Source organism: Callithrix jacchus, chromosome 3 (genome assembly GCF_049354715.1).
Source record: "Callithrix jacchus isolate 240 chromosome 3, calJac240_pri, whole genome shotgun sequence".
NCBI classification, from domain to species: domain Eukaryota; kingdom Metazoa; phylum Chordata; class Mammalia; order Primates; family Cebidae; genus Callithrix; species Callithrix jacchus.
Genome location: NC_133504.1, coordinates 51,333,361 through 51,357,155, shown reverse-complemented (window position 1 = coordinate 51,357,155; position 23,795 = coordinate 51,333,361). Strand labels below are relative to the sequence as shown.

General features: G+C 38.8%; 1 protein-coding gene across 6 annotated transcripts in view; it reads left to right on the top strand.

Annotated features, from left to right (window-relative positions):
- The window catches only part of MMAA (metabolism of cobalamin associated A), a 40,966-nt gene extending 18,794 nt beyond the window's left edge, over nucleotides 1-22,172 (top strand). For 2 of the 6 annotated variants that reach the window (XM_078366456.1, XM_008992637.5), the window contains 7 exons: nucleotides 1,328-1,832; nucleotides 4,557-4,679; nucleotides 7,399-7,508; nucleotides 8,135-8,318; nucleotides 13,167-13,252; nucleotides 15,808-15,957; nucleotides 17,264-22,172. In XM_078366456.1, coding sequence (XP_078222582.1) covers nucleotides 1,394-1,832; nucleotides 4,557-4,679; nucleotides 7,399-7,508; nucleotides 8,135-8,318; nucleotides 13,167-13,252; nucleotides 15,808-15,957; nucleotides 17,264-17,551 — 1,380 coding nt within the window. In that variant the 5' untranslated portion in view covers nucleotides 1,328-1,393 and the 3' untranslated portion in view covers nucleotides 17,552-22,172. The remainder of the gene's footprint in view (nucleotides 1-1,327; nucleotides 1,833-4,556; nucleotides 4,680-7,398; nucleotides 7,509-8,134; nucleotides 8,319-13,166; nucleotides 13,253-15,807; nucleotides 15,958-17,263) is intronic. The other 4 variants (XM_078366457.1, XM_054252886.2, XM_078366459.1 and 1 more) reach the window with 3 other exon arrangements.
- The last annotated feature ends 1,623 nt before the right edge of the window (nucleotides 22,173-23,795 follow it).

Below are 23,795 nucleotides of genomic sequence, written 5' to 3'. Positions count from 1 at the left end.
AGTGTTTCATAACTTGATGTAATTAAAATAAAAACTAAGGTTAATTGAGCTCTTACTCCGTTGTAGACACTGTTGTAAGCTTTTTTTTTTTTTTTTGAGACGGAGTTTCGCTCTTGTTACCCAGGCTGGAGTGCAATGGCTCGATCTCGGCTCACCGCAACCTCCGCCTCCTGGGTTCAGGCAATTCTCCTGCCTCAGCCTCCTGAGCAGCCGGGATTACAGGCACACGCCACCATGCCCAGCTGACTTTTTGTATTTTAGTAGAGATGGGGTTTCACCATGTTGACCAGGTTGGTCTCCATCTCTCGACCTCGTGATCTACCCGCCTCGGCCTCCCAAAGTGCTGGGATACAGGCTTGAGCCACCGCGCCCGGCCCTGTTGTAAGCTTTTTACAAGAATTGTCCTTTTGCTCTCACAACCACCCTGCTTTCTCTTTACTCCAGAGGAAGCTGAGGCACAGATTGGTCAAGTAACTTTCCCAAGTTCATTTTGGCTTAAGTAGCAGAGACTCATAGTGACCATGGCTCATAACCTCTGCACTGCCCTGACTCGGCATACCATGTCAACTTTCATTCTTTAATACAATTTGAAGTAGAGAATATCAGTATGCCATCATAAAAAGATTATTATTTAATTTCGTAGTGTTTCAAACATTAGTGTAAATCTACAGAGATTCTGATTAGTGGGGCTGGGAATGTGCATTTTAAATAAACACCCACATGGCTCTGACTATACTTTGAGATACACTGATCTGGTTACTACACAACTCCTACGATTCATTTATGGCTTGTTTGTGTGCTTTAGGTTAGGCTCCTCTTTGCATACATCTGTGTTCAAGAGTGAGTCTGTTGAATGTGTCTAAACTTACGCCTGAAGTGCCCACCCTAGTAATCACATTTCCTTTTGTAGAAAATGAATACAAGGCCAGCATCAGAGAGATTCATTTTTTTAAAACCTCTCATATGAGCTTCAGAATCTGGTGTATTGACCTGAGGAAACTGTTAAGATGAATGTAAGAGAAGGCATAACATAAAGTTTCTACCCTGGTGGTATTCTATATATTCAGTTTTTATTAGAAGAAAATTTTAATGTAAATTCCACTTCGCAGTAGAGTAGTAGTTCCATTATTTTAGTTACTCTGAATATTAACTGTGACCATAAAGGGATTCTTCTGTTTTATTTAGTATGAAAACTTTCACCCATTTTTACCACCAAAATCTCTGATTAGGTGTGGTTTAGAATATGGGGGAAACACTATGCTTTCAAATTTTACTACTTCATTATTTTAGTTATATGTTGAACTGGCTAACATGTTTTTCTTTCTAGGAAGGTCACAAATCACATTGAGCCAAAACGCACCCAGTGTTTTCTTCAGTTACAAATAAAACGAATATGCCCATGCTGCTACCACATCCTCACCAGCTTTTCCTAAAAGGCCTTTTACGAGCACCTTTCCGATGTTACCACTTCATCTTTCACTCACAGACTCATCTCGGATCAGGAATCTCATCTGCTGGGCCATTTAATTCTCTTGGACTCCATTGTACAAAGTGGATGCTACTGTCAGATGGTTTAAAGAGAAAATTATGTGTACAAACAACCTTAAAGGACCACACAGAAGGACTTTGTGATAAAGAGCAAAGATTTGTGGATAAACTTTATACTGGTTTAATCCAAGGGCAAAGGGCCTGTTTAGCAAAGGCTATAACTCTTGTAGAATCAACTCACAGCAGGAAAAAGGAGTTAGCCCAGGTGCTTCTTCAGAAAGTATTACTTTACCACAGAAAACAAGAACAATCAAATGAAGGAAAACCACTAGCATTTCGAGTAGGTCAGTCTTTTTTGTGTGTTTTTTCAGCAGATATTTTTACATTCTCTGTATTCTGTTTTTAAAAGAAGTCTAAATAGTTTGCAATTGAATGGGGACATTTTTCACATATTTGGATGAATTTTAAATGACTTTTCATGGCAAATGTTAGTTAAGTTGAAAAAATTGCCATGACCATTTGAACCAAGGCTATGTATTTTAAGAAAATAATAAAAGATTTTTATTTTGGCAAGAATCTTGCTTTGGATCCCAGGATAGAAATATTCATAGGAAGAACTATTAGTGACTTTACACCTTTTTCTTCTGGTAGTCCTTCTGCTAATAGTCTAAAGTTAATTCCCTGTTTTATTGTTGTATCAACTATAATTATCACATTTCAAAATTCTGCCTCTTAGGTATTTTACAGTCTTTGTATAGACAAGTCTCGCTTCTTTCAGGTACTTTTTATTGAGTTTCTGGGTGTGGCTGTAAATACAGTCATCTCAATACCAAAATGTATTTTTTTTTTAATTATTATTTTTTGAGTCAGTTCACTCTGTTGCCCAGGCAGGAGGGCAGTGTGCGATCTTGGCTCCTGGGTTCATACAGTTCTTCTGCCTCAGCCTCCCAAGTAGTAGGGATTACAGGCGTGCACTACCACACTAATTTTTGTATTTTTAGTAGAGACGGGTTTCATCATGTTGGCCAGGCTGCTCTTGAACGCCTGACCTCAAATGATCCACCTCCCTCCGCCTCCCAAAGTGCTGGGAGTACAGGCGTGAGCCACTGCACCCAGCTATTTTATTTTTAGAGATGGAGTCTCACTCTGTCACGCAGGCTGGAGTGCAGTGATGATCACAGCTCCAACATCGTGCTCACCTACAACATCATGCCTCCAACATAATGCTTGGCTAATTTTTTGAAAAATTTTTCCTAGAGATGGGGTCTCATTATGTTGCCCAGGCTGGTCTCGAACTCCTGGTTTCAAGCGGTCCTTCCACCTTTGCCTACCAAAGTGCTGGGATTACAGGCATGGGCTACCATGCCCAGCCTATCAAAATGTACTTTAAAAAAGAGATCATATTTATTTGTTTTCTGTCTATTAGATGTTCATTTGATTTCTTGAATAATGTGACTTGGTTTTGAAATTGTGCATTGTAAAACAGTTTGGATATGTTTGACTAGCAGGAATCAACCAAGGCAGTTAGGATGGAATTAGGATGGAATGAGAATGTCCCATGGTGGTGAACTAAGTGATTTGACCCAACTGTCCTGCTAAAAGCAACTTGGTTTGGTGGTTAAAGTGCAAAAATTTTGTGGTGAAAGAGTAAATACTTTTAAAATTTAATGTTACATTACACTTTTATCTCACAGTGTATTGGCAATGCAGAGATGAAAGCCTTCTAGTTTCTAGGGTAATGGTCATAAAATGCTTTAAAGATACTTCAAAATAGCTCACCAACCAGTATTTATACTGGTCCCCATTTTTCAAGCTTCTTAATCTTCTGCCCTCACTGAGGGATTTTCATTTTGAGAGCACTACTTTGGATGTTAATAATCTTTGTGTATGGTAGACAAAGATAATAGCAAACTCCCACAGAGAAATTCTTGTTATGACAAAGTGCCTACTTACTAGGTTTTAGAGAATCTTTGAGAAAATGTCCGAGAAATATCTGGAATTAACTAGCAGTTCACACATAACTTTGTAGTGCTATTCTGGTTCTTCCATCTTGATCTTCTGAGGCCAGATGAACCTGTGTTTTTATTGCAGTTATGTTTTCACCATCATAAGTAAAAGCAACAAATGTTTATTCAGCACCTAAAAAGGTGTTTAAGATAGGGATTAGATCTGCCCTAAGAATTGTGGTAGGGAGTCAGGCATACCGTAACACTATACATACTTTGAGTGTAGTTAGTTAAATGCCTATGTTTTATGTATTGCATTGAATATACACTTAGATATCTCTTACGCCATACACTGTTCTAAACATTGCAGACATTAACTCAATTCTTAAAACAACCTGAAGAGAGAGGTACTATTACTATATCTATTTTATTGCAGTGGACACTGAGGTATAGAAGGAGGTTAAGTAACTTACCCAAGATCACACAGCTCGTAAGAGGCAGAGTTAGAGTGAGAACTGGCTGTGTGGCTTCAGGGTATGTGCTCTTACCTGCCAGGTACTGGTCCACTCTCTAAGTAGGAGAGTTTTCTGCTTTTCTTAACATAAATTATTTTTTTCAGGATTCAGTTTATATTCTTTGAGTTATGAATGGGATGAAGAAAAACGATGATCCTTTATAATTAGAAAATTGTTTTCTTAATCACTGGGAATTTCTAGAATAATGAGTTGTTTTACCAGTGGGAAGAAGTGTACAGAACTGAGGCAGGTAGAATAATTACTGATCATGGTGAGAGATGGGCAGATGTAGAAATTGAGCACATTAACAATGGAGACAATGAAGCCTGTCCAGGAAGATCTAGATTATAGTACAAAGGCAAAGCATGCTTTGTAATTTTTAAAAGTGAATCTTGTGATCATGTGGAACCCAGAGTGTTTCCTTTGTATATCTCCATTACTCAGGAATTAGATAAAGAAACATTTTTTTGCCGTTTTAGGGCATGTTGAAATATAATTGAGATTTTAATACATTAGGGGAAGGCAGTCTAATATTTTACTCAGTAAAACTGATCATAGTTCCGATTTCATTTGTTTCATTGAATTAGAAGATCTCTTTCTATCATAGGATTGTCTGGGCCCCCGGGTGCTGGAAAATCAACATTTATAGAATATTTTGGAAAAATGCTTACTGAGAGAGGGCACAAATTATCTGTGCTGGCTGTGGACCCTTCTTCTTGTACTAGTGGTGGTAAGTATGGTTGATTCTTTTTAAATTGCAGGGCTCTGGGAGCTCTCTCTTACAATTTAGTAGGAATTGGCACAGTTGGGAGACCTCTAAGTACTAGCTAAGTTTGGTCTCGCTGAAGGAAGGGAGTTCTGTAGTTAGGTGGGAGCTGAGGGAACTAGTTTGGGAGCGTTGTACTCTTCAGAGGAGGCCAGCTTGTGGATAGCTCAGCAGGTACTCAGAAAACTGCAGTAACAGGTGCCAGAAGTTGAAGATGATCAAATGGAAATTTCAGTCCTTTGGCTCCCATGCACAAGGCCAGGCCCCTCTTTGCTCCTGGTTTTTTTTCCCCCCTGGCTGCATTAGTACCTGTACAATTCAGAAAAATAGGTCCTTACTCATTCATCATTTTCCTCATAATGTTTTAACATCTCTTAAGCTTTTTAAAAAAAACCTTACTGTTGTATATAATTGTCAACTGTTTACATAATATGTTCAGTTAAACAGAAAGCTCTTAGAGGGGCACTGTAATATACTGCAGTTCCCCTTACAGCATTTAGCATAGTACATTGTGCTTCACAGAGTGTTCAACAAATACTTTCTGATTTGAGGTCATGCAGTCACTCAAAGTTTAATTTGCAGCTCATCAGAGATAAAATGAATATAAACTGTTTTGCAAAAGATCATTTAAAGAAAACAGAAAGCATACAATATAAATACTCAGGAAAGGTTTTTTTCTTCCCTTACCCCTCTTTATGATTTCAGCTTTTCATATTACAGTTACTTACTTAACAAGTATTTGAGTGCCTTCTATAGGTGAGGCATTGTACATGGAAGGTTCTTAAACTGTGTTACATAATGGTGAACAAGATAGAGTCCTGACCTTAGGGAGCATTTGTCTTACACAGGAAACACAAACACAGGCCATTACAATATAAGGTGTGTTGTGAAGGGGTAAATACAAGATGCTTTATGGAAGTATTTGTTTTTTCTATACTCTGTAATAATGCAGGTTTAATACTAAAATTCAGAATGGTGATGTAACTATATTTTAGGGACTTGGGTTAATATAGATGTGGAAGATTCCTGTTCCTATCCATTGAGAAATCTAGCTCAGAACTTCCAAAATTTTTGAGTCACTATAATGAAAAAAGTTAACTGTAAAATAAAATTTTTGCTCACAAGGTTCAGAATTAAATCCATGTCAATGTGTTGTATAATTTATTTACAGCTTTAGAACTTTGTTAAAAGTATGTACTTAAAGGATTTTTAAATAAGTGGCCCTCATTTGTATATAGGTGAGAAGGCCATTCCCCCATTTTCACAACATTCTAAATACTTACAATAGAAAAAGAAAATAATAGCTTGAGATAATAATAGAGGAAAATAATGTCATAAAACATTCTGTGATTAAAGTTACATGGCTATGTAGTTCCTAACCTTTCTCAGAAAATAAGGATCCCTTTCTAAGGCAAAAAATCCTATAGACTTTGAAAGAGAAAAATACAATGATAGACTAAACACTATAAATTTCTACCTTATTGCATCAGTACATACATACACTTGAAAAATAGCATTACATTAAAGTTTAAGAAGCATTAGTTTTTTGGTGTAAGCTCAATCTTTTTTGTGCTTCGAATTCACAGAACCCCTGTGATAGCTTTGAGATCTTCCTGAGGTTCTGCAATGAACAGTTTTGGAATTGCTGGCTAAGACATGGGAGAGTAGTTTTGTAATGTTGACTTCAGTGTGATGGGATCTATAGGATAGTAATTTAAAGTAAAGCTTTGGCAAGTTGTTTCCTTACACAGAAATTATTTCATGTGGAAAATTACTTTAGAAAAAGGTTGTATGTGAAGTAAATAAGGAAGAATTGGAACCCATCAGAACACTCTGAACTGGCATTTAGTGGTAAAAGAGCATATCTTTAAGAAACTTTTCAATCTTTAATACCACGAAGAAAAAGTAGCTCTTAAAAAGAGGGAAAATAAACACTCAGATTAGAACAGCAGTATACCTACAAATGTTATTATATGACTAAAGCAAAATAGTAGAAGGTAACAGTAGTCCTGGGACTTTCAGTCTTCTGGAATTTGTAAGTATTGATGTTTGTCAAAATATTATACTACAGTGAACACAAAAACATAACCAGTTTCATTCCACAGTTATTGAGTGCCTACTCTTAACACTTTGTTAAGCACTTAGTGTAAAACATATGTAAGACATGGTCCTGTAGGCAAAGACTTACACTAAAGCACGGTTTCTCAACCTTGGCAGTAGTGACATTTCGTGTCAGATCATTCTTTGTTGTGGGTGGCTGTCCTGTGCATTGAAAGATGCTTACTTAGCAGCATATTTGGCCTCTACCCAGTAGGTGCCAGTAGCACCCTACCCCTCACTTGTGACAAGCAACTGTGTCCCTAGGCATTGCCAAATTGCCCCCAGTTGAGAACCACTGTGTGAAAGAGAGAAGATATGAAACCCAAAAAAAAAGTGTTGTATGAATAGTTTTCCATCCATTAACTTAGCTTACATTGCATTCAGTGAGAGCTCCAAATTTTCTAAGTAGTAGGCGATTAGAAGCAACAGACTGGACAGAAGGGGCAGCTTGAAGATATATTTGCGTAGCACTTACATAAGGTTGAGAAAATGTCATTTGTAAAAATAAAAGAATGAGGAGTGGAGGGTGCTCATGTAGATAATAGAAATAGGAGGGACACTAAACTTCTCTTATGCCCTCCAGGATGCTGGCGTACATTTCAGAGCTGTTGTACCATAGAAATTCACAGAGATGGGCATGGACTGAAAAGGTTCCAGGCAGACTGTACAAGGACTTTTACTGATCTTTATAAGGTGGATAAGTTCTATGTTTTTGTTATTAATGGTTTTTGAAGCACATTCCTGTAAATAATTACAGGAATTCTGTAATTCCTGTAAAAAATCCTCCAAATAAGTATAGGATTCTCCCAGTAGCACATTACCCTTGTGATGTAGCTGAGGAAAGAAGGGTTCAGGAAGGTAAAGTGACCTCTCAAAATTGGATAGTATGAAATGGTGGAGCCAGATTACAGACCTTGGGCTTAACACACTGTAACTTAGCAGTGAGGAAACCAAGAGATACTTCTGGCATGAGAGAACAAACAAAAGATGGGAAGAAGCAAACACAGTGATGTTAAGATAACATTAATCTCCCTGGTTGGAACAGAGGATTGGTGTGGGGACTAGTAGAAGCCAGAATTGGACAGGTAAGATGCAGCTAAAGAATCTAGATGGGAACCTTTTGTCGGTGGGAAGCCATAAATGATAGGTTTTGAAGGGCTTGAAATGTTAAGATTAATCTGACCTCATTATATACAATGAGTTGGAGGGAAGCTCAGTAATATGAAATGCAGTTTGAGATTTAGGGAGAAATGGCACGAAGCCTCTAGAAACTGGCTGATAATTGACCCGCAAAACTGTTCTACAATTATAAAATGTAGCTGTGTGTTTCAGGATCACTCTTAGGTGATAAAACCCGAATGACTGAATTATCAAGAGATATGAATGCATACATCAGGCCATCTCCTACTAGAGGAACTTTAGGAGGTGTGACAAGGACTACAAATGAAGCTATTCTGTTGTGTGAAGGAGCGGGATATGACATAATTCTTATTGAAACCGTAGGTGAGTGTGATATTCTATTTCATAACAACAATATACTGTTTTGTGAATGCTATATAAAGATGAGTGACCACTTATTTTTGTTCATTCAGCAGGTATTTGCTAAATGTATAATTAAATACAAGATATCCCATACTCCATAGAAGATATGAATGTATAGTTTATAATCCTTACCCTCAAAGATCTTACCATTTAAAAAGTAAAAGTAAACCATCTATCTGGATAACTGTTATACAGGTGGTATGTTATACATGCCAGAGGAGAACTGTAAGCATTAGGATGACTTGTGTAAATGATGCTTTAGCACAGCACCTATTTTGTTTAAGTACATTTCATATGTCTATTATGTTCACTAAGAAAATTAATGTAGGCCGGGCACGGTGGCTCATGCCTGTAATCCCAGCACTTTGGGATGCTGAGGCAGGCGGATCACGAGGTCAAGAGATCGAGACCATCCTGGCCAATATGGTGAAACCCCGTCTCTACTAAAAATACAAAAAAAATAACTGGGTGTGGTGGCGTGTGCCTGTAGTCCCAGCTACTCAGGAGGCTGAGGCAGGAGAATTGCTTGAACCCAGGAGGCGGTGGTTGCAGTGAGCCGAGGTCACGCCACTGCACTCCAGCCTGGCACCCGGTGATGGAGTGAGACTCTGTCTCAAAAAAAAAGAAAGAAAGAAAATTAATGCAATTGGCTGCCTTTTGAAAATGCAGATATGTTTTATTTTATTGTTTTATATCCTTAGCTTATACTTACATGCAATGGAGATACTGAAATGAAAACCCCAAGAAATTCATTCTTGTGGAGAGACAGTCTATTATATTACTGTGTGATAAATGTGATACAGCCTAACTCAGATGTGGGGACCCAGTGAAGACTTCCTAGAGGAGGTGACAGCTGAACTCAGTTTTGAAGGAAGAATTGGAGTTAAACAAAATATGGGATAAAGGGCATTTGTAAAGATACGTGGGAGTGAGAAAACATGGCACATCCAGAGAAGTGCAGTTTGCTCAGGATACTGAGAGCATGGGGTGTGAAAGCAGGGAGTGAAGGGACATCAGCTGGAGCAGTAGGCCAGGCCAGATTGTCAGGGACCTTACATGCCATCCCAAGGAGTCTTCTAGAGTTTGCCATGAAAGGAGTGGGAAGATGCTGCTGGAAAAGTGGGAGAGTGAGAAAATCAGATATGTATTTTGGAGAGATCCGTGGCAGCAGAGTATAGAATGGTTAGAAGGAGGACCAGAGTTGAATAAGGAGACTACTGTACTTATCCCAGAAGGGGATGGTAAATGTCTGAACCAAGTGGAAGTGGGAATGGAGATGAGATGGATCAACAAAACATTAAAGATAAACGGGCAGGATTTCATCTATAATAAGATGTGAGATAAGGAAGGAAGGAGCATTGTAGATGATAGAGAATACTGTGGAAAAAGTAGATTTGCAGAGAGGAAAACAATCAGCTCAGTTGTTTATATATTAAGTGTGAAATGCTTATTAGGTGTCCGAGTGACTGTGTGTCTCAAGAGAAAAGGACTGAATGAGAAATACAGACTTAACAGTTACCAGCATAGTTCATAGTTTCATATTTTAAGAATTTGGTTTAGATAAACGGGAAAATATGAGACAAAAATGGAAGATAGTTATATTAATCTGCTAGGACTGCCATAACAAAATACCACAGACTGGGTGGCTTAAACAACAGAGATGTATTTTCTCACAGTTCTGGAGATGGAAGTTCAAGATCAAGGCGCCTGTAGGGCTGGTTTTTCCTAAGACCTCTCCCTTTGTCTTGCAGATAGATGGCTGCCTTTCTGCTGCATCTTCACTTTACTTTCCCTTGTCTCTACTCTTAGTGTCTCTTCCTGTCCTTTTGAGAACACCAGTCCTATTGGATTAAGGCCCTACCCTTATGACTTCATTTAACCTTAATTGCTTCTTTCAAGGCCCTATCTGTTTCAAGAACTTTAACATAGGAAAATTTTTAGATGAGGGAAACACAAGTCAGTTCATAACAATAGCCATGACAGGGCTTTAGAAACTGCACCATTAAAGAGTAGGTCAAAGAAGAGTTAGTGGCCTGAGTGGTATTAAGAGAATCAAAGAAGAAGAGCACCTTAAAAACCACATATTTTACCTGGAAATTGTAGTTAGCTACTTTTCCCAGAAACTCAAAATAACAGTGACTCAAACAAGAAAGAGGTTATTTTCTAAATAAAAAAGTCCTAAACCAGGCATTGTGGCCGCAGCCTGTAATCCCAACACTTGAAGACCAACACAGGCAGACTGCTTGAGTCGAGGAGTTCCAGACCTGACTGGGCAAGATGGTAAAACCCCGTCTCTACAGAAAAATATTTAAAAAATTAGCTAGGCATGGTAGCGTGTACCTGTAATCCCAGCTACTTAGCAGGCTGAGGTGGAAGGATCACCTGAGCCTGGGAAGTTCGAGGCTGCAGCGAGCTGTAATGGCACCATGGCACTCCAGCCAGGGTGACAGAGTAAGCCTTTGTCTCATAAAATAAAATCAAAGAAGCCTGAGGCCAGGCATGGTGGCTCACACCTGTAGTTCCAGCACTTCAGGAGGCCAAGGATTGCTCGAGCCCAGGAGTTTGAGACCAGCCTGGGCAGCATAGCAAGACCTCAGCTCTACCGAAAAAAAAATAGCCAGGCATTGTGTTACACAGCTGTAGTTCCAGCTACTCAGGAGGCTGAGGCAAAAGGATGGCTTGAGCCCAGGAGTTCAAGGCTGCAGTGAGCCATGATCATGCCATTGCACTCTAGCCTGGGCAACAGAGCAAGAAGCAAAATCAAAAAGGAGCTAGAGGCAGGCAGCCCAGAGTAGGTGTGGTGCTTTGACAGAGCCCTCAGCGTCACAGGTTTCTTTTGTCTGCCTGCTCACCGTTCTTAGCACTCAGTTTCTGTCCTCCAGTTTGCTCATGCTTAAAAGATGGCTGATAGAGCTCTGACACTTTCACATTCCACACAGAAGGAAGAAGGTAAGGGAAATAAGGAAGCAGATGGGTGGCAGAAGAGGTATAGCTAGATTAGCCATCTTTAACACACTTTTCTGGAAACCCCATCTAATGACTTTTGCTTTGACTTATTCATCACATCTAGCTGAAAGAGGATCTTGTGAACGTGGTCTTTAATCTGATGCATTGATACTCCTAATAACATTGGGGTAAGAAAATGGGGAAGAATAGATATTAAATATGCAACTCTAAGTCCATCACACCAAGAAAGGGAGAGAGTTTCCAGAATTTTAGTGGAAGCAAGTTTTTTTTGTGAGATGGAGTATCATCATGTTGCCCAGGTGGGAGTGCAGCAGTGCAGTCACAGCTCACTGCAACCTTAGCCTCCCACCCTCAGGTTCAAACTGTCCTTCCACTTCAGCTTCCCAAGTAGCTGGGACTACAGGCACACCACCATGCCCAGCTAATTCTTATACTTTTTGTAGAGACAGGGTCTCACTACATCACCCAGGCTGGAAAGCAGTTTTAAGTGGGGTGAGATGTGAACATGAAGTGAAGTGGAAGCAGTGAGCATAAATTCCCTTTTTCCAGAAACTTGAGTATAAAAAAAAGTGAGAAACATGGTGATAGTTGGAGGATTTTGTGAGTTTTTTTGTCTTGTTATTTCGTTGATGGTGTTTTGTTTTCTGTGGTTTTAAGATGAGAAAGATTTGAGCACAATTTATGTATTGTGCTGGGGGGCAAGAGCCTGTAAACAAAGGAGAGGTTAAGATAAAAATCAGCAAGAGGCCGGGCGCGGTGGCTCAAGCCTGTAATCCCAGCACTTTGGGAGGCTGAGGCGGGTGGATCTCGAGGTCAAGAGATTGAGACCATCCTGGTCAACATGGTGAAACCCCGTCTCTACTAAAAATACAAAAAATTAGCTGGGCATGGTGGCGCGTGCCTGTAATCCCAGCTACTCAGGATGCTGAGGCAGGAGAATTGCCTGAACCCAGGAGGCGGAGGTCGCAGTGAGCTGAGATTGCGCCATTGCACTCCAGCCTGGGTAACAGGAGCGAAACTCCCTCTCAAAAAAAAAAAAAAAAATCAGCAAGAACCCAGAGGAAGTGGAAAGGAATGAGAGGTTCCTTTTCAGTCGATAGTTCTTACACTGAGACTGCAGATGAGGCAGTAAGGCTGAGTTTGTATTTGTGTCTTGTTACCTGTGGAGTCCCAGAGAGGGAGGTGGTGAGGAAGTTCTTGCCTTTATTTCCTCTGTGAAATAGGTGATGTGGTCCTCTTCAAGCAGGGAGTTTATGGGACAGTGAATACTGTGGGAAATGGAATGGAGGCCAGCTGAGGGCGTTTAGGGAGATTGCTTTTGCCAGGCAGCAAGGAAGATGCAACAGAGGCTGCCTGTAGTGTCTCTTGTCCACAGAGTTGAGCAAGTTCTCTCACGTGCTTATGGGGGAAAGAGCACACATAGTTGGATTGATCCATACATAATTGGGCGTTTGCAGGCAAGTATGAGGACAAGAAGGGAAAAAAGATGAAAGTGTTTGCAAGCATGATTCAAGATTTGAGTCACAGTGTTCAAGCTGCTCGCCGATGAAAGGGAAGCCAAGAAAGAGCTGTGAGAGTGAGGAGAGGATGGAAGCTTCTAGGTTCTCCATTCAATCCAAGAACAGAGGGGGAGAGCTGGGAAGGATAACTGGTTTGCTTAGAGGGTAAGATAGAGACATTTAATACATTTCTTCAGAAGTGGAATGTTTAAAGTGGTGACCAGGTTGATTGTGTGACTGTTAGTATGAGTGAATGAAGTAGAATGAAAATGATGGTCAGTGTAGTTGAGAAAATCTAATAAAGGTGAATATTTTAGGATATAGTTGTGATTTAAAATTTCAGGTGTGGGTCAGTCGGAGTTTGCTGTCGCTGACATGGTTGACATGTTTGTTTTACTACTGCCACCAGCAGGAGGAGATGAGTTGCAGGTAATTATTTGGATTTTTTTCCCCCAAAAATACAAAGTGTTTGTCTCTGAAAATAAAAATTTCCAATGTTGTGTTTTTGTAAACTAGTTGATAATGCTTTAGAAAAAGGAGCATTATTCATATTGGCTAAAATACCTGAATCAAAGGCAGATTCTCTGTATTTTTTCCCAACTTACAGGAATAGACTATATAACCTTGAGAATGTAAAATTATACAGCATAATTTTTTCCATCTGCAACATGACTGAAATACAGGGATAGTTCGAGCCAGAAGAGACCATTGTTGCATAGATGTTGTTACTTGATTCAAAAGTTCTTCATAAGCTATAACTGGGATCCCACTATCCTAGTTTATATGTTGTAACAACAGGATTCTTACTCTCCTCCTGCACTGCAGTTCTGGCACTACTACCCAAAGTTAGTGCAGACTTCCTAGGGTGAGGACATAGTCCTCCACAAGCCTCCTTTCACTTCAGACACTAGCTGCAGGATCCAGGCTTCCCAGGCCACCCGTACCTCTAACCAACTGCCTATAAATTTTAGGGTTCCCATTGCCCCTTAGGTTTAGTAATTCATTAGAGCAGCAGTCCCTAACATTTTTGGCACCAGGGACTGGTTTCATGGAAGACAGTTTTTCCACGGCTGGACTGGGGGTAATGGGGGATGGTTTCAGGATGAAACTATTCCACCTCAGATCATCAGGCATCAATTAGATTCTCATAAGAAGTACATATCCTAGATCTCTAGCATGTGTAGTACACAATAGGGTTTGCACTCTAATGAGAATCTAATGTCACTGTTGATTTCCCGGGGCAGAGCTCAGGTAGTAATGCTCACCCACCTACTGCCTGCCTGCTGTGAGGCTCAGTTCCTCCATGGCTTGGGGATTGGGGACCTCTGAGCTAAATGACTCAGAGAACTCAGGAAAGCAAGATATTACAATTGTAGCATGCTTGTAAAGGATACAAATCAGGATCATCCAAATGAAGAGCCACTAAGAAGTCTGGGAGGGCCCAAATGCAAAGCTTCTGTGTCCTCAGGACATATTTCTCTCCTGGCATATTGATGTGTGTCATCAACCAGAAGACTTCCTGAGCTTTGATGTCCCAAGGTTTTATTGCGGTTTCATTATATAGGCATGACTGATTGAATAACTGAACTTGATCTCTAGCCCCTGTCCCCTCCCTGGAAGTTGGGTTGATATCACATGGCATAAAACCTCAACCCTCTAATTACATGATAGGTCTTTCTGCCATGGTCAGCCTGCCATCCGGAATGATCTCATTGTATAAACTCAGGTATGGCCCCAGGCACCTCCCATGAATAACAGACACTCCAGTTATTCAGGAAATTCTAGGAATTTAGAACTTAAAAGATTACCTCCCTGCTTTCTCTTAGACAAATGAAGGTGTAGTTAAAAAAAAAAAAAAAAAAAAAAAAAAAAAAAAGATTACCTCCCAGAAACCCAAAGACTAGATAAATTTTTTCTTTTTTTTTTAGAGACAGGGCCTCACTCTGTTGCCCAGGCTGGAGTGCAACGGCATGATCATAGCTCACTGTAACCTTGAACTCCTAAGCTCAAGCTATCCTCCTGCCTCAGCCTCCCAAGTAGCTGGGACTACAGCCATGTGCAACTACTCTCAGCTAATTTAAAATTTTTTTTTTCTCCAGATGAGGTCTTGCTTTGTTGCCCAAGTTGGTCTTGAACTCTTGACCTCAGGCATTCCTTCTGCCTCAGCCTCCTAAACTGCTGGGATTGCTGGTGTGAGTCACCACACCTAGCCCAGACAAATTATTTGTTATACAGTATATCCATTTCAATTTTGTAATTCTAAAGCATAGTGATAGCAGACTATGGCTGCTGATTTAGAAACATCTATTAGAATTTCATAATTGAAAGTTTTATTAAAAAATATTCAAAAATAAATTTTAATCTTATATAGAAAAGTCTGTATTTACCAAAGAAGATTTGGCTTTTGGATTTCATCCTTTATTTCTAATATTTTTATGTAACATAATTTGAATTAAGAGATTGAGGTTTGTCCATGTAAAGCTGAAGGAAGAAAAATACAAAGTATGAAAAGAAATAATAAAAAAGATATTGAATATTTTTAGACATCAGATTATTTTGCCTCAAATGCAAATTGAAAATAAAATCCTAATTTTAAGGAAAATTTCAAAGACTTTTTTCTGGAAATGCAGATGTTAATGATAGGTGTGTTTTCTTTTTAAGAACCTTAATGATGGATGGTTTTGCATCCTGCAATGTTAGCTCATGAGCAGATTCCATCATGAGACAATGTGAACTCTCCTGCCTCAATCATGTTGTGGCTTGATGTATTTACCCTAAATTTGGAAGAGATATTACACATGACTCCTATAATCCCAATGGCCAATGCTTTTGAGTAATTTCTGTCAAGTAATTGTGTCTTGACATCCAGGGCTTAGGAGGATACGGATAAAAAGTTAATGATATATATGACTTTCAAAATCTTAGCATTGACTAATTTCCCCATTTTTATTTTGGCCATCATTAAATGTTTTTGATCTCTTTAGGGTATCAAAAGAGGTATAATCGAGATGGCAGATCTGGTAGCTATAACTAAATCTGATGGAGACTTGATTGTGCCAGCTCGAAGAATACAAGCAGAGTATGTGAGTGCACTAAAATTACTCCGCAAACGTTCAGAAGTCTGGAAACCAAAGGTAAGCTTGCACTGCATTCTGTATCTTTCACTCTGAGTGGATTGTGTACATTAGAAGACAGGATGTAAGTCCCAAACTAGACATATAATCAATCTTGCTTCTGTGTGAAGATTATAGTTTTAAAAATCATGACAAAGCCAGAGTGTGTAGTGATGATTTGAAATATAATCCTTTAACCACTAGATGTCAAAAGCTAGATAAGAGGTGATAGATTTGATTGTTTAATACTTGATTTGAGCCATTCGAAAGTGATAGCAAATCCATTCTGAAAGAACCATCCTTAAGTTTTGGAGCAGCTAATGATTTGATTATCTATATTGGAATTTGAGTAAGAGAAAAGGCCTCCATTCCCATTATGTTTGTTGGGTGCCATTTTCAGTAAGGAAAAAAATTTTAATCCTGTAATAAGTGATGCAGTAATATTGATGTGGGCCACTTTATTTGTGGACAGACACTATGTTATTAAGGAATAAACTGTAATCATTATAATAAGACAATGATGACTTACTATCATATCCCAGTTTTTCCCAATCATGTTGTCTGCATTGAATCTGGAGCCACCTTAGATATACATGCAGGTGTCAGATGCCCACTCTTCCACTTGCTAAATTGGGCAAATTTGACAAAGAGAATTAGGCTATTTCTCAACCTAGCTTCATTTTTTGGCACTCAGGCCTCAGGGGAACTTACCTGGCATTGCCCTTATCACAAGTCCTCTATGATGCCCCTGACCATCTGAGGAATCCTAAATTAAAACAAATCTCAGCAGGGCATGGTGGCTCACACCTGTAATCCCAGCGTTTTGGGAGGCTGAGGCAGGCAGATCACCTGAAGTTGGGAGTCCGAGACCAGTCTGACCAACGTGGAGAAACCTCATCTCTACTAAAAATACATAATTAGCTGGGCGTGATGGTACATGCATGTAATCCCAGCTTCTTGGGAGACTGAGGCAGGAGAATCGCTTGAACCCTGGAGGCAGAGGTTGCAGTGAGCCATGGTCACACCATTGCACTCCAGCCTGGGCAACAAGAGCGAAACTCCATCTCAAAAGAAAAAATAAATAAATCTCTGGGCTAAAAATTTGACCTTGAATCAGTGTTTTATTTCTGCTGTGCGCTTACTAATCCTAGGTATATTACCTCAGAATATATATTGGTATATTTACTTTGACACAGCAATAAAATCTCATTCATGTCAATTGCCTATTTCTGTAGACTGTAAGAATTAACTGGCAGATATCAGAGTCTCCAAGAAAATGTTTTCTATTATTTTAAGTAAAATGGTCTGGTTCTTCCCTTTTCAATAGGTAATTCGTATTTCGGCCAGAAGTGGAGAGGGAATCTCTGAAATGTGGGATAAAATGAAAGATTTCCAGGGCGTAATGCTTGCCAGTGGGGAACTAACTGCCAAACGACAGAAGCAACAGAAAGTTTGGATGTGGAATCTCATTCAGGAAAGCGTGTTAGAGCATTTCAGGACCCATCCCACAGTCCAGGAACAGATTCCACTTCTGGAACACAAGGTTCTCACTGGGGCCCTGTCCCCAGGACTAGCAGCAGACTTCTTGTTAAAAGCTTTTAAAAGCGGAGATTAATAAAATTCATTCCATGTAATAATGTTACATATTATTTCATAAATTATTTTATAGAAAAATCACTTATATGCTTACATTTTCAGTAATTATTTTATGGTGCTCTTCTCTGATTGTGAGCTGTGCTTGAAAACTTGAAGGAAGTTAGATATGAATGGGAAAGTTTAGACAGTCAGGCAGTATTTATAAGGTACCTGTTGTATGCTACTGATTTCTGTTTCTTTCTCTTCTTATACCCTGTCATGATGGCCTGTAGGGTAGTTTCTTCTTCTTAGTCAAGAGCAGAGAAAGCTGAAGAGAGCAGAAAATACCTTGCACTTTAAAATGCTTACTTTGATTCCATATTATCTGAAATTCCAGAGAAGATGTAAACAAGAATGGCCATATTTTTGGAGTCCTTGAAGCCAAAACAACACACAGTGGGTTGCTATGAGCTGAAAATCATAATTGACATTTAGTGTACCAGATTATTCTAAGAATTTCTGAAATCACCACGTTCATGCGTAATGAAACAACTGGAGTAATGTGATGATGTGCACACAGTTCTGAAGTCTGCTTGTCTCGATTTGCAGGCACCCTTCCCCCACTGGTGTGATAGGTAAGAGAGCCAAAAGGAACTGGGAAAATCAGCTACAAATAAAATGGGTGATTAATCCCCAATTCTTGGACCCATTTTATCTGTAGCCAATTGGAGTAAACCTCCAAAGACGAAGTGAGGTCAGAATGATTCAAGGATTATTCAGTTGAAGACTACCAAAGGCTTTTGCTTCTCTTCTTCCTTGGCCATTTCACTTCATTTTAGCATTTTTTAAATCTACTTTTTTCTTGACAGTGAACAACTTTTATCCTATAGAGGAAGCATAGCACAGTGATTAAGAGCTTGGGCTCTGTAGTTGGACTATGTGGGTTTAAACTTTAAACCCAAATCAATCACATATTAGCTATATAAGCTAATCTCTAAGCTTCCATTTCCTCCCTGGTAAAACGAAACTGGTAAATAACTTTATAAGGTTAGTGAAGACTAAATGAGATAATGTAGGAGAATTACTGAACTATCATCATGGTATATAGGCAATACTGAAATGCTGCTTACTATCATTATTACATTAAAGTTATGGATACCTGAAACCGTACAAACCTGATATGTAATTTCAGTTTTCTCCCATGGTCTTGTTACTACCGTCATCCTTTATTGATGTTTTATGTTTTATCTTTGAAGAACCCTTTCTAGTTAATTCTTTGAATATATTTTATACTATTCAATTGTAGTTGTAATTATGTACATTTGAATAAAGTTTCTAACCATAAAATTTCTCCACTGCACAAAAAGCCTTTATAGAAGTTTCTAACATATTCTATTCTGAACTCTGTAGAATATTTTATGTAGTATAGCAGCTTGCATTGTTACTTACCCTACTGTGGAATCAAATCTCTTGAGCATTATTTTAACAAATATCCCTTTAAATTTTTTGGAAAGATTTTTGGTACTCCATTGGCATAGCTATTTCATACAAGGATTAGGAGAAACTTGGAAAGGTTATCCAGTTGACTTTTCTGATTTTAGAAAGGACTACCATTAAGCCACCCAGCAGACAAAAAAAACTGGTTTTAGAAACCTGAGAGAAGGAATTTGATAATTACCCTGAGTAAGCTGTTACAGGACATAACAAATCTCCTGCCATATGTGGGACAGTGTAAGTAGCACTGGAGCACACACACACACATAGAGAAGGTAGGAAAGGTGGAAGGACTTTTGTTAGCCTTAATTTTAAAGCTAAAAGCATTTCTTCTCAGTTTGAACTACTTTTAAATGTTATAAATGTCATCGTAAAAATCATTAGAAAACTCCCTTCTCCTTATGTTGTCATTGTACCATTGGGTATTGTATAGAGACCAATTTCTAAGAGATTTTTCACCTCTCTTTCTGTTACTTGCCGTACTGGAGGTAATATAATAATAATGAAATGTAGCCTTCTTTTTCAACTCGGAAATCCTATTCCCTCTCCCCATCTGTGATTATATTGTGCTGGACTTCTGACTTGGTCAAAAGCATAGGTTTTGACTTAGATACATGTGGGGTCAGATCTCAGCTCTATCACTAACTAGCTATATGATTTTTGGCAAGTTTTTTCTTTATATGCACCAGTTTCCTTATCTTTAAAATTAAGATAATAGCTACTTTACAGGGTTAGAAGAATTAATTTAGAAATTATAAAGTGCTTAGTACTCAACGATTGGTAGGTGATGGTGTAAATATTTTACATAGATATTTGTGACAGTTCTGTGTTCTACAGAATAGACTAATATTTTCAGATTCGCCAAGCTACTTAATTTCTCTGTGCCTCAGTTTCCTCACTATTAAATGGGGATGACATTAGTATCTGTCCAGAGCAAGACTATTTTAGTATTACATATAATCCTTGGATATAAGTGCTGATGAAGTTTGGATATCTGTCCCCACCCAAATCTCCTGTTGAAATGTAATCCCCAGTCTTGGAGGTATGGCCTGGCGGGAGGTGTATGTATCAGATCAGATCTCTCATGAATGGCTTGGGCCATCCTTTGGGTGGTAAGTGAGCTTTTGCTCTGGGTTCACATGAGATCTAGATCTGTTTATTTAAAAGTATGAGGCACCTCCCCCCGACACTCCCTCACTTGCTCCTACTTTCATCATATGACATGCCTGCTCCACTTTTACCTTCTGCCATGATGTAAGCTTTCTGAGGCCTCCCTAGAAGCTGAGCAGATGCCAGCACCAAGCTTCCTGTAGTCTGCAGAACCATAAACCAATTAAACATCTTTTCTTTATAAATTACCCAGTCTCAGGTATTTCTTTATAGAAAGAACAGCCTAGGACAAGGGCTAAATACATATTTGATAATAAAGGGTAGTTATCTCTTAGAACTGTTATGAGGATTAAATGAATTACAGTATCCATTCATCTTAAAAAGATAATTCTGAAAAAGTCTCATAGGTTGACTTTGCCTTGTCAAGAACATAATTACCATTAACTTCTGTAGGTAGGAAAAAAATGTCCTGAGCTCCAAAACTGACAGACATTTTGCTAAAAAATATCAAATCTCATTAAAATGATGAGAGTTATTTTAATAGCTGGCATTAGCTATCCCAATGCAACCTAACAGGGCATTTACTCTCCATAATCACTTGATCATATGGCTATTTACCTGCTTTCCCTAAGCTTTTATAGCTATTGCCCAGTGTATACTGAAGACAGCAGCTAACGAACAACATATGTATGATAATTTATGTAGCTAAACCTGTGATGCAAAAAAAAAAGCAGGAAAAATCAGTGCAAATCATCCAAACATTGTCCTCACCAGATAGACTGCCATCATCGAAGTCATAATGCTACTGCTAAAAACTAGTAAACTACTAGTAAACTGTGAAGACAGAAGTAACTCCTGTGATCTATACGTTTGTGCAGATGGTGGAGCTTTGCTGCTCCTAAAGCCTGAGAAATGCAAATGTGGCTTCGTTAATGCAAATGCTTCCTACGCCAGACTTTATGAAACTCCTCCTAAAGTTGAATTCTTATCCAAGTGGGCATATGTTAGGGTGCCATTGTAATTCAGGTAGAGTGTCAGAGTGGAGGCTGGCACCAACAGTAGACGTTCTAAACAATAGCGTTATTCAGGTAAGACTACAAAGATGATGAACATGTCAAAACTTTAAAAGGAACAATCAGAAAAACTCCAACATATGTTTTTCTTTCTATAGTATTTTAATTAAAATTTACTAAATTTATGAACATTTTTATCCCGCTTGAGATGAATACTTAATGATAGTTCTTGTTCCATGAAGTTTCTATAGATTTGCTTTGTCATTTGTGGTATGTTTGATAACAAAAATATTAGTGGCAGAAAAACAGTTATATTGAATGCTTTTGTTTTAGAGAAAATTTCACTCTGTACTAGCAATGTAGATGATGTGAGTCAAAATTTATTAATACTTCCCTGAAAATTTGTGCATAAAAGTAGCCTTGAAGCAGTTTATTCTGCTTAGCCCTCTCAGCTTCTTGGTAGAATAAGGTGAGGACATATGTAAGTCAGTAAACTATTCTACTGTTAGTAAGGTCAAAGGCTTAATCTAAATAATTATGCTTTTAACTAACACAGAGGAAATCATATGACCTCATTCTCAAAGCTTGTAACATCCACCTGGCCAATCTTGAGATGTGGATAGAATTCTTTTTTTTTTTTTTTTCAATTTTCACAATAATTTTTGACATATCAAAGCTGTGCATGTTTATGTGGGCATAATTCGATGCTTCAATACATGTATATGTTGTGTAATGATCAAATCGGAATACTTAGCATATCTGTCATCTCACGCATTTTTCATTTCTTTGTGGTGAGAACATTTAAAAATCTTTTTTTCTAGCTATTTTGTAATATATGGTACCTTACTGTTGTGAATCATGGTCACCCTACTGTGCCATAGAACACCAGAACTATGCCTTCTATCTAATTGTAACTTTGTACCCATTGAGCCCCTTCCCTTCCTTCCTTCTGCTCTCCCCTTCCCAGTTTCTGGTAACCACTGTTCTCTTCTCTATGAGATAAACTTTTTTTTTTAAGATTCCACGAGTGGGATCATGCATTAATTGTGTTTCTGTGTCTGGCTTATCTCCTTAAACATAATGTCCTCCAGGTTTATCCATGTTGTTGCATGGTCTTAATAGAATTTTACAGAGAAATATCTTAGCATGACAGCATAGCCATTTATAGGGCTCATACTTAAATGCCAAATTTTGTTATATATGGAACCCAATTATTTCAAGGATCAATGTTCTCTTACGGAGTCACATTAGCATTTACACCCAGATTTTGCTGACTCAGAATTTCATCGAATGCAGGATCTCGGTCTTCTGAAAAGTCCTCTCTCCAACTATTTTTGGAAGTCCTAGGGGTTTCCTCACTGATTCACAAACAAGTTCACACTCTTGGGTGCAGCCTACTCGTGCCAGGCTTCTGTTGGGCCTCTACTATTTCTACTGGTGCTGTTCCTGTAGGAGAATGCTGCCTTGCTTAGATGTTCCCAAACTGTGAAACACTTAAGTTGCCAAAATAGTGCTGTGTTTTCAAAGCACAGCATCCTTGCCTCTCTTCCCACAAGGGCCAATGCTTTGTGCTGGGATAGGAACCAACTACTACCATTTCTCATTGTCCTCAGGTCTCCTGTCTGTCTCTTCTGCTGAGCACCAAAGTACACAACCTCTGCAGAAAGTTTTCCCCACACAAACCCACTTTTCAAAATGTAAATCAACTCCTGCAAAGGATGCCTGGCTTGTTGGCTGTCCTTCCTTTTCTGGTAGTATCACCTTTGGCTGAATCATGACCTCCCAGCTTCACATGTGGGTATCATTGCTAATTCTGTCAACCCCTCAAAAAAGATATCACCTCCATTTTACAGAAAGAGAAATTCAGAATCAGGCATACTAGGAAATTAATCAAAGTTCACCATTTCTAAATGTGATGCATTATATACATTAGATTCAACCCATTACCATTTTCCAAGTTACTCAAAGCACTCTATGAACCTCATTCTTTCTATAAGACAGTTCAGTGGCAGATGTTATCTTCAATCATATGTAACATCTGTGGTATAGAGTAGTTAAGGAATTTGTACATAACTCAGACGGTAAGATCCTGCTCAGTGTTTTAACTTTAAGGTCTTTCTTCTGTAATCTAATATCCTTGATTTTGCTTTTGTGGAGAACACACCTCAAGGTATTTTATTCCAGTAGAATTTTTTGCTTATGTTTAAGGATAATATTTTAGACATTCAAACCAAATAGAAACCCTTAACATCAGCTTCTGTATTAGCCCAACTAGAAATGATGGAAATCTACTAGCTTGGGTAAGAGAGTAATATACTGGCTCGTCTAATAGTACAAGGAGAAGAGTATAGGAGTACAGTAAACTTCACAGGCACAAATGTTGGGGATTCTCCCTGCCTTTTATCCTCTATGTATTATTGACTTCATTATTCTGGCTTCCTCCACATAGCTGGAGATATGGCAACAGCAGCACTTAGGTCCACAGGAAGGATTTCCCCTATCTCCATAGACCTAATTCTAAAAGTCTCAGGGGAGCATTCTTGCTGGTCTGCCTGACAGGTCGTAGGTCCATCTCCATGGCCAAGGATATGGGTTCTATGATTGATTGGAGTTGAGGAAAGATCAGTTCCCCAAAATAAGAGGTTTGATAGTCACAGAATCAAATCA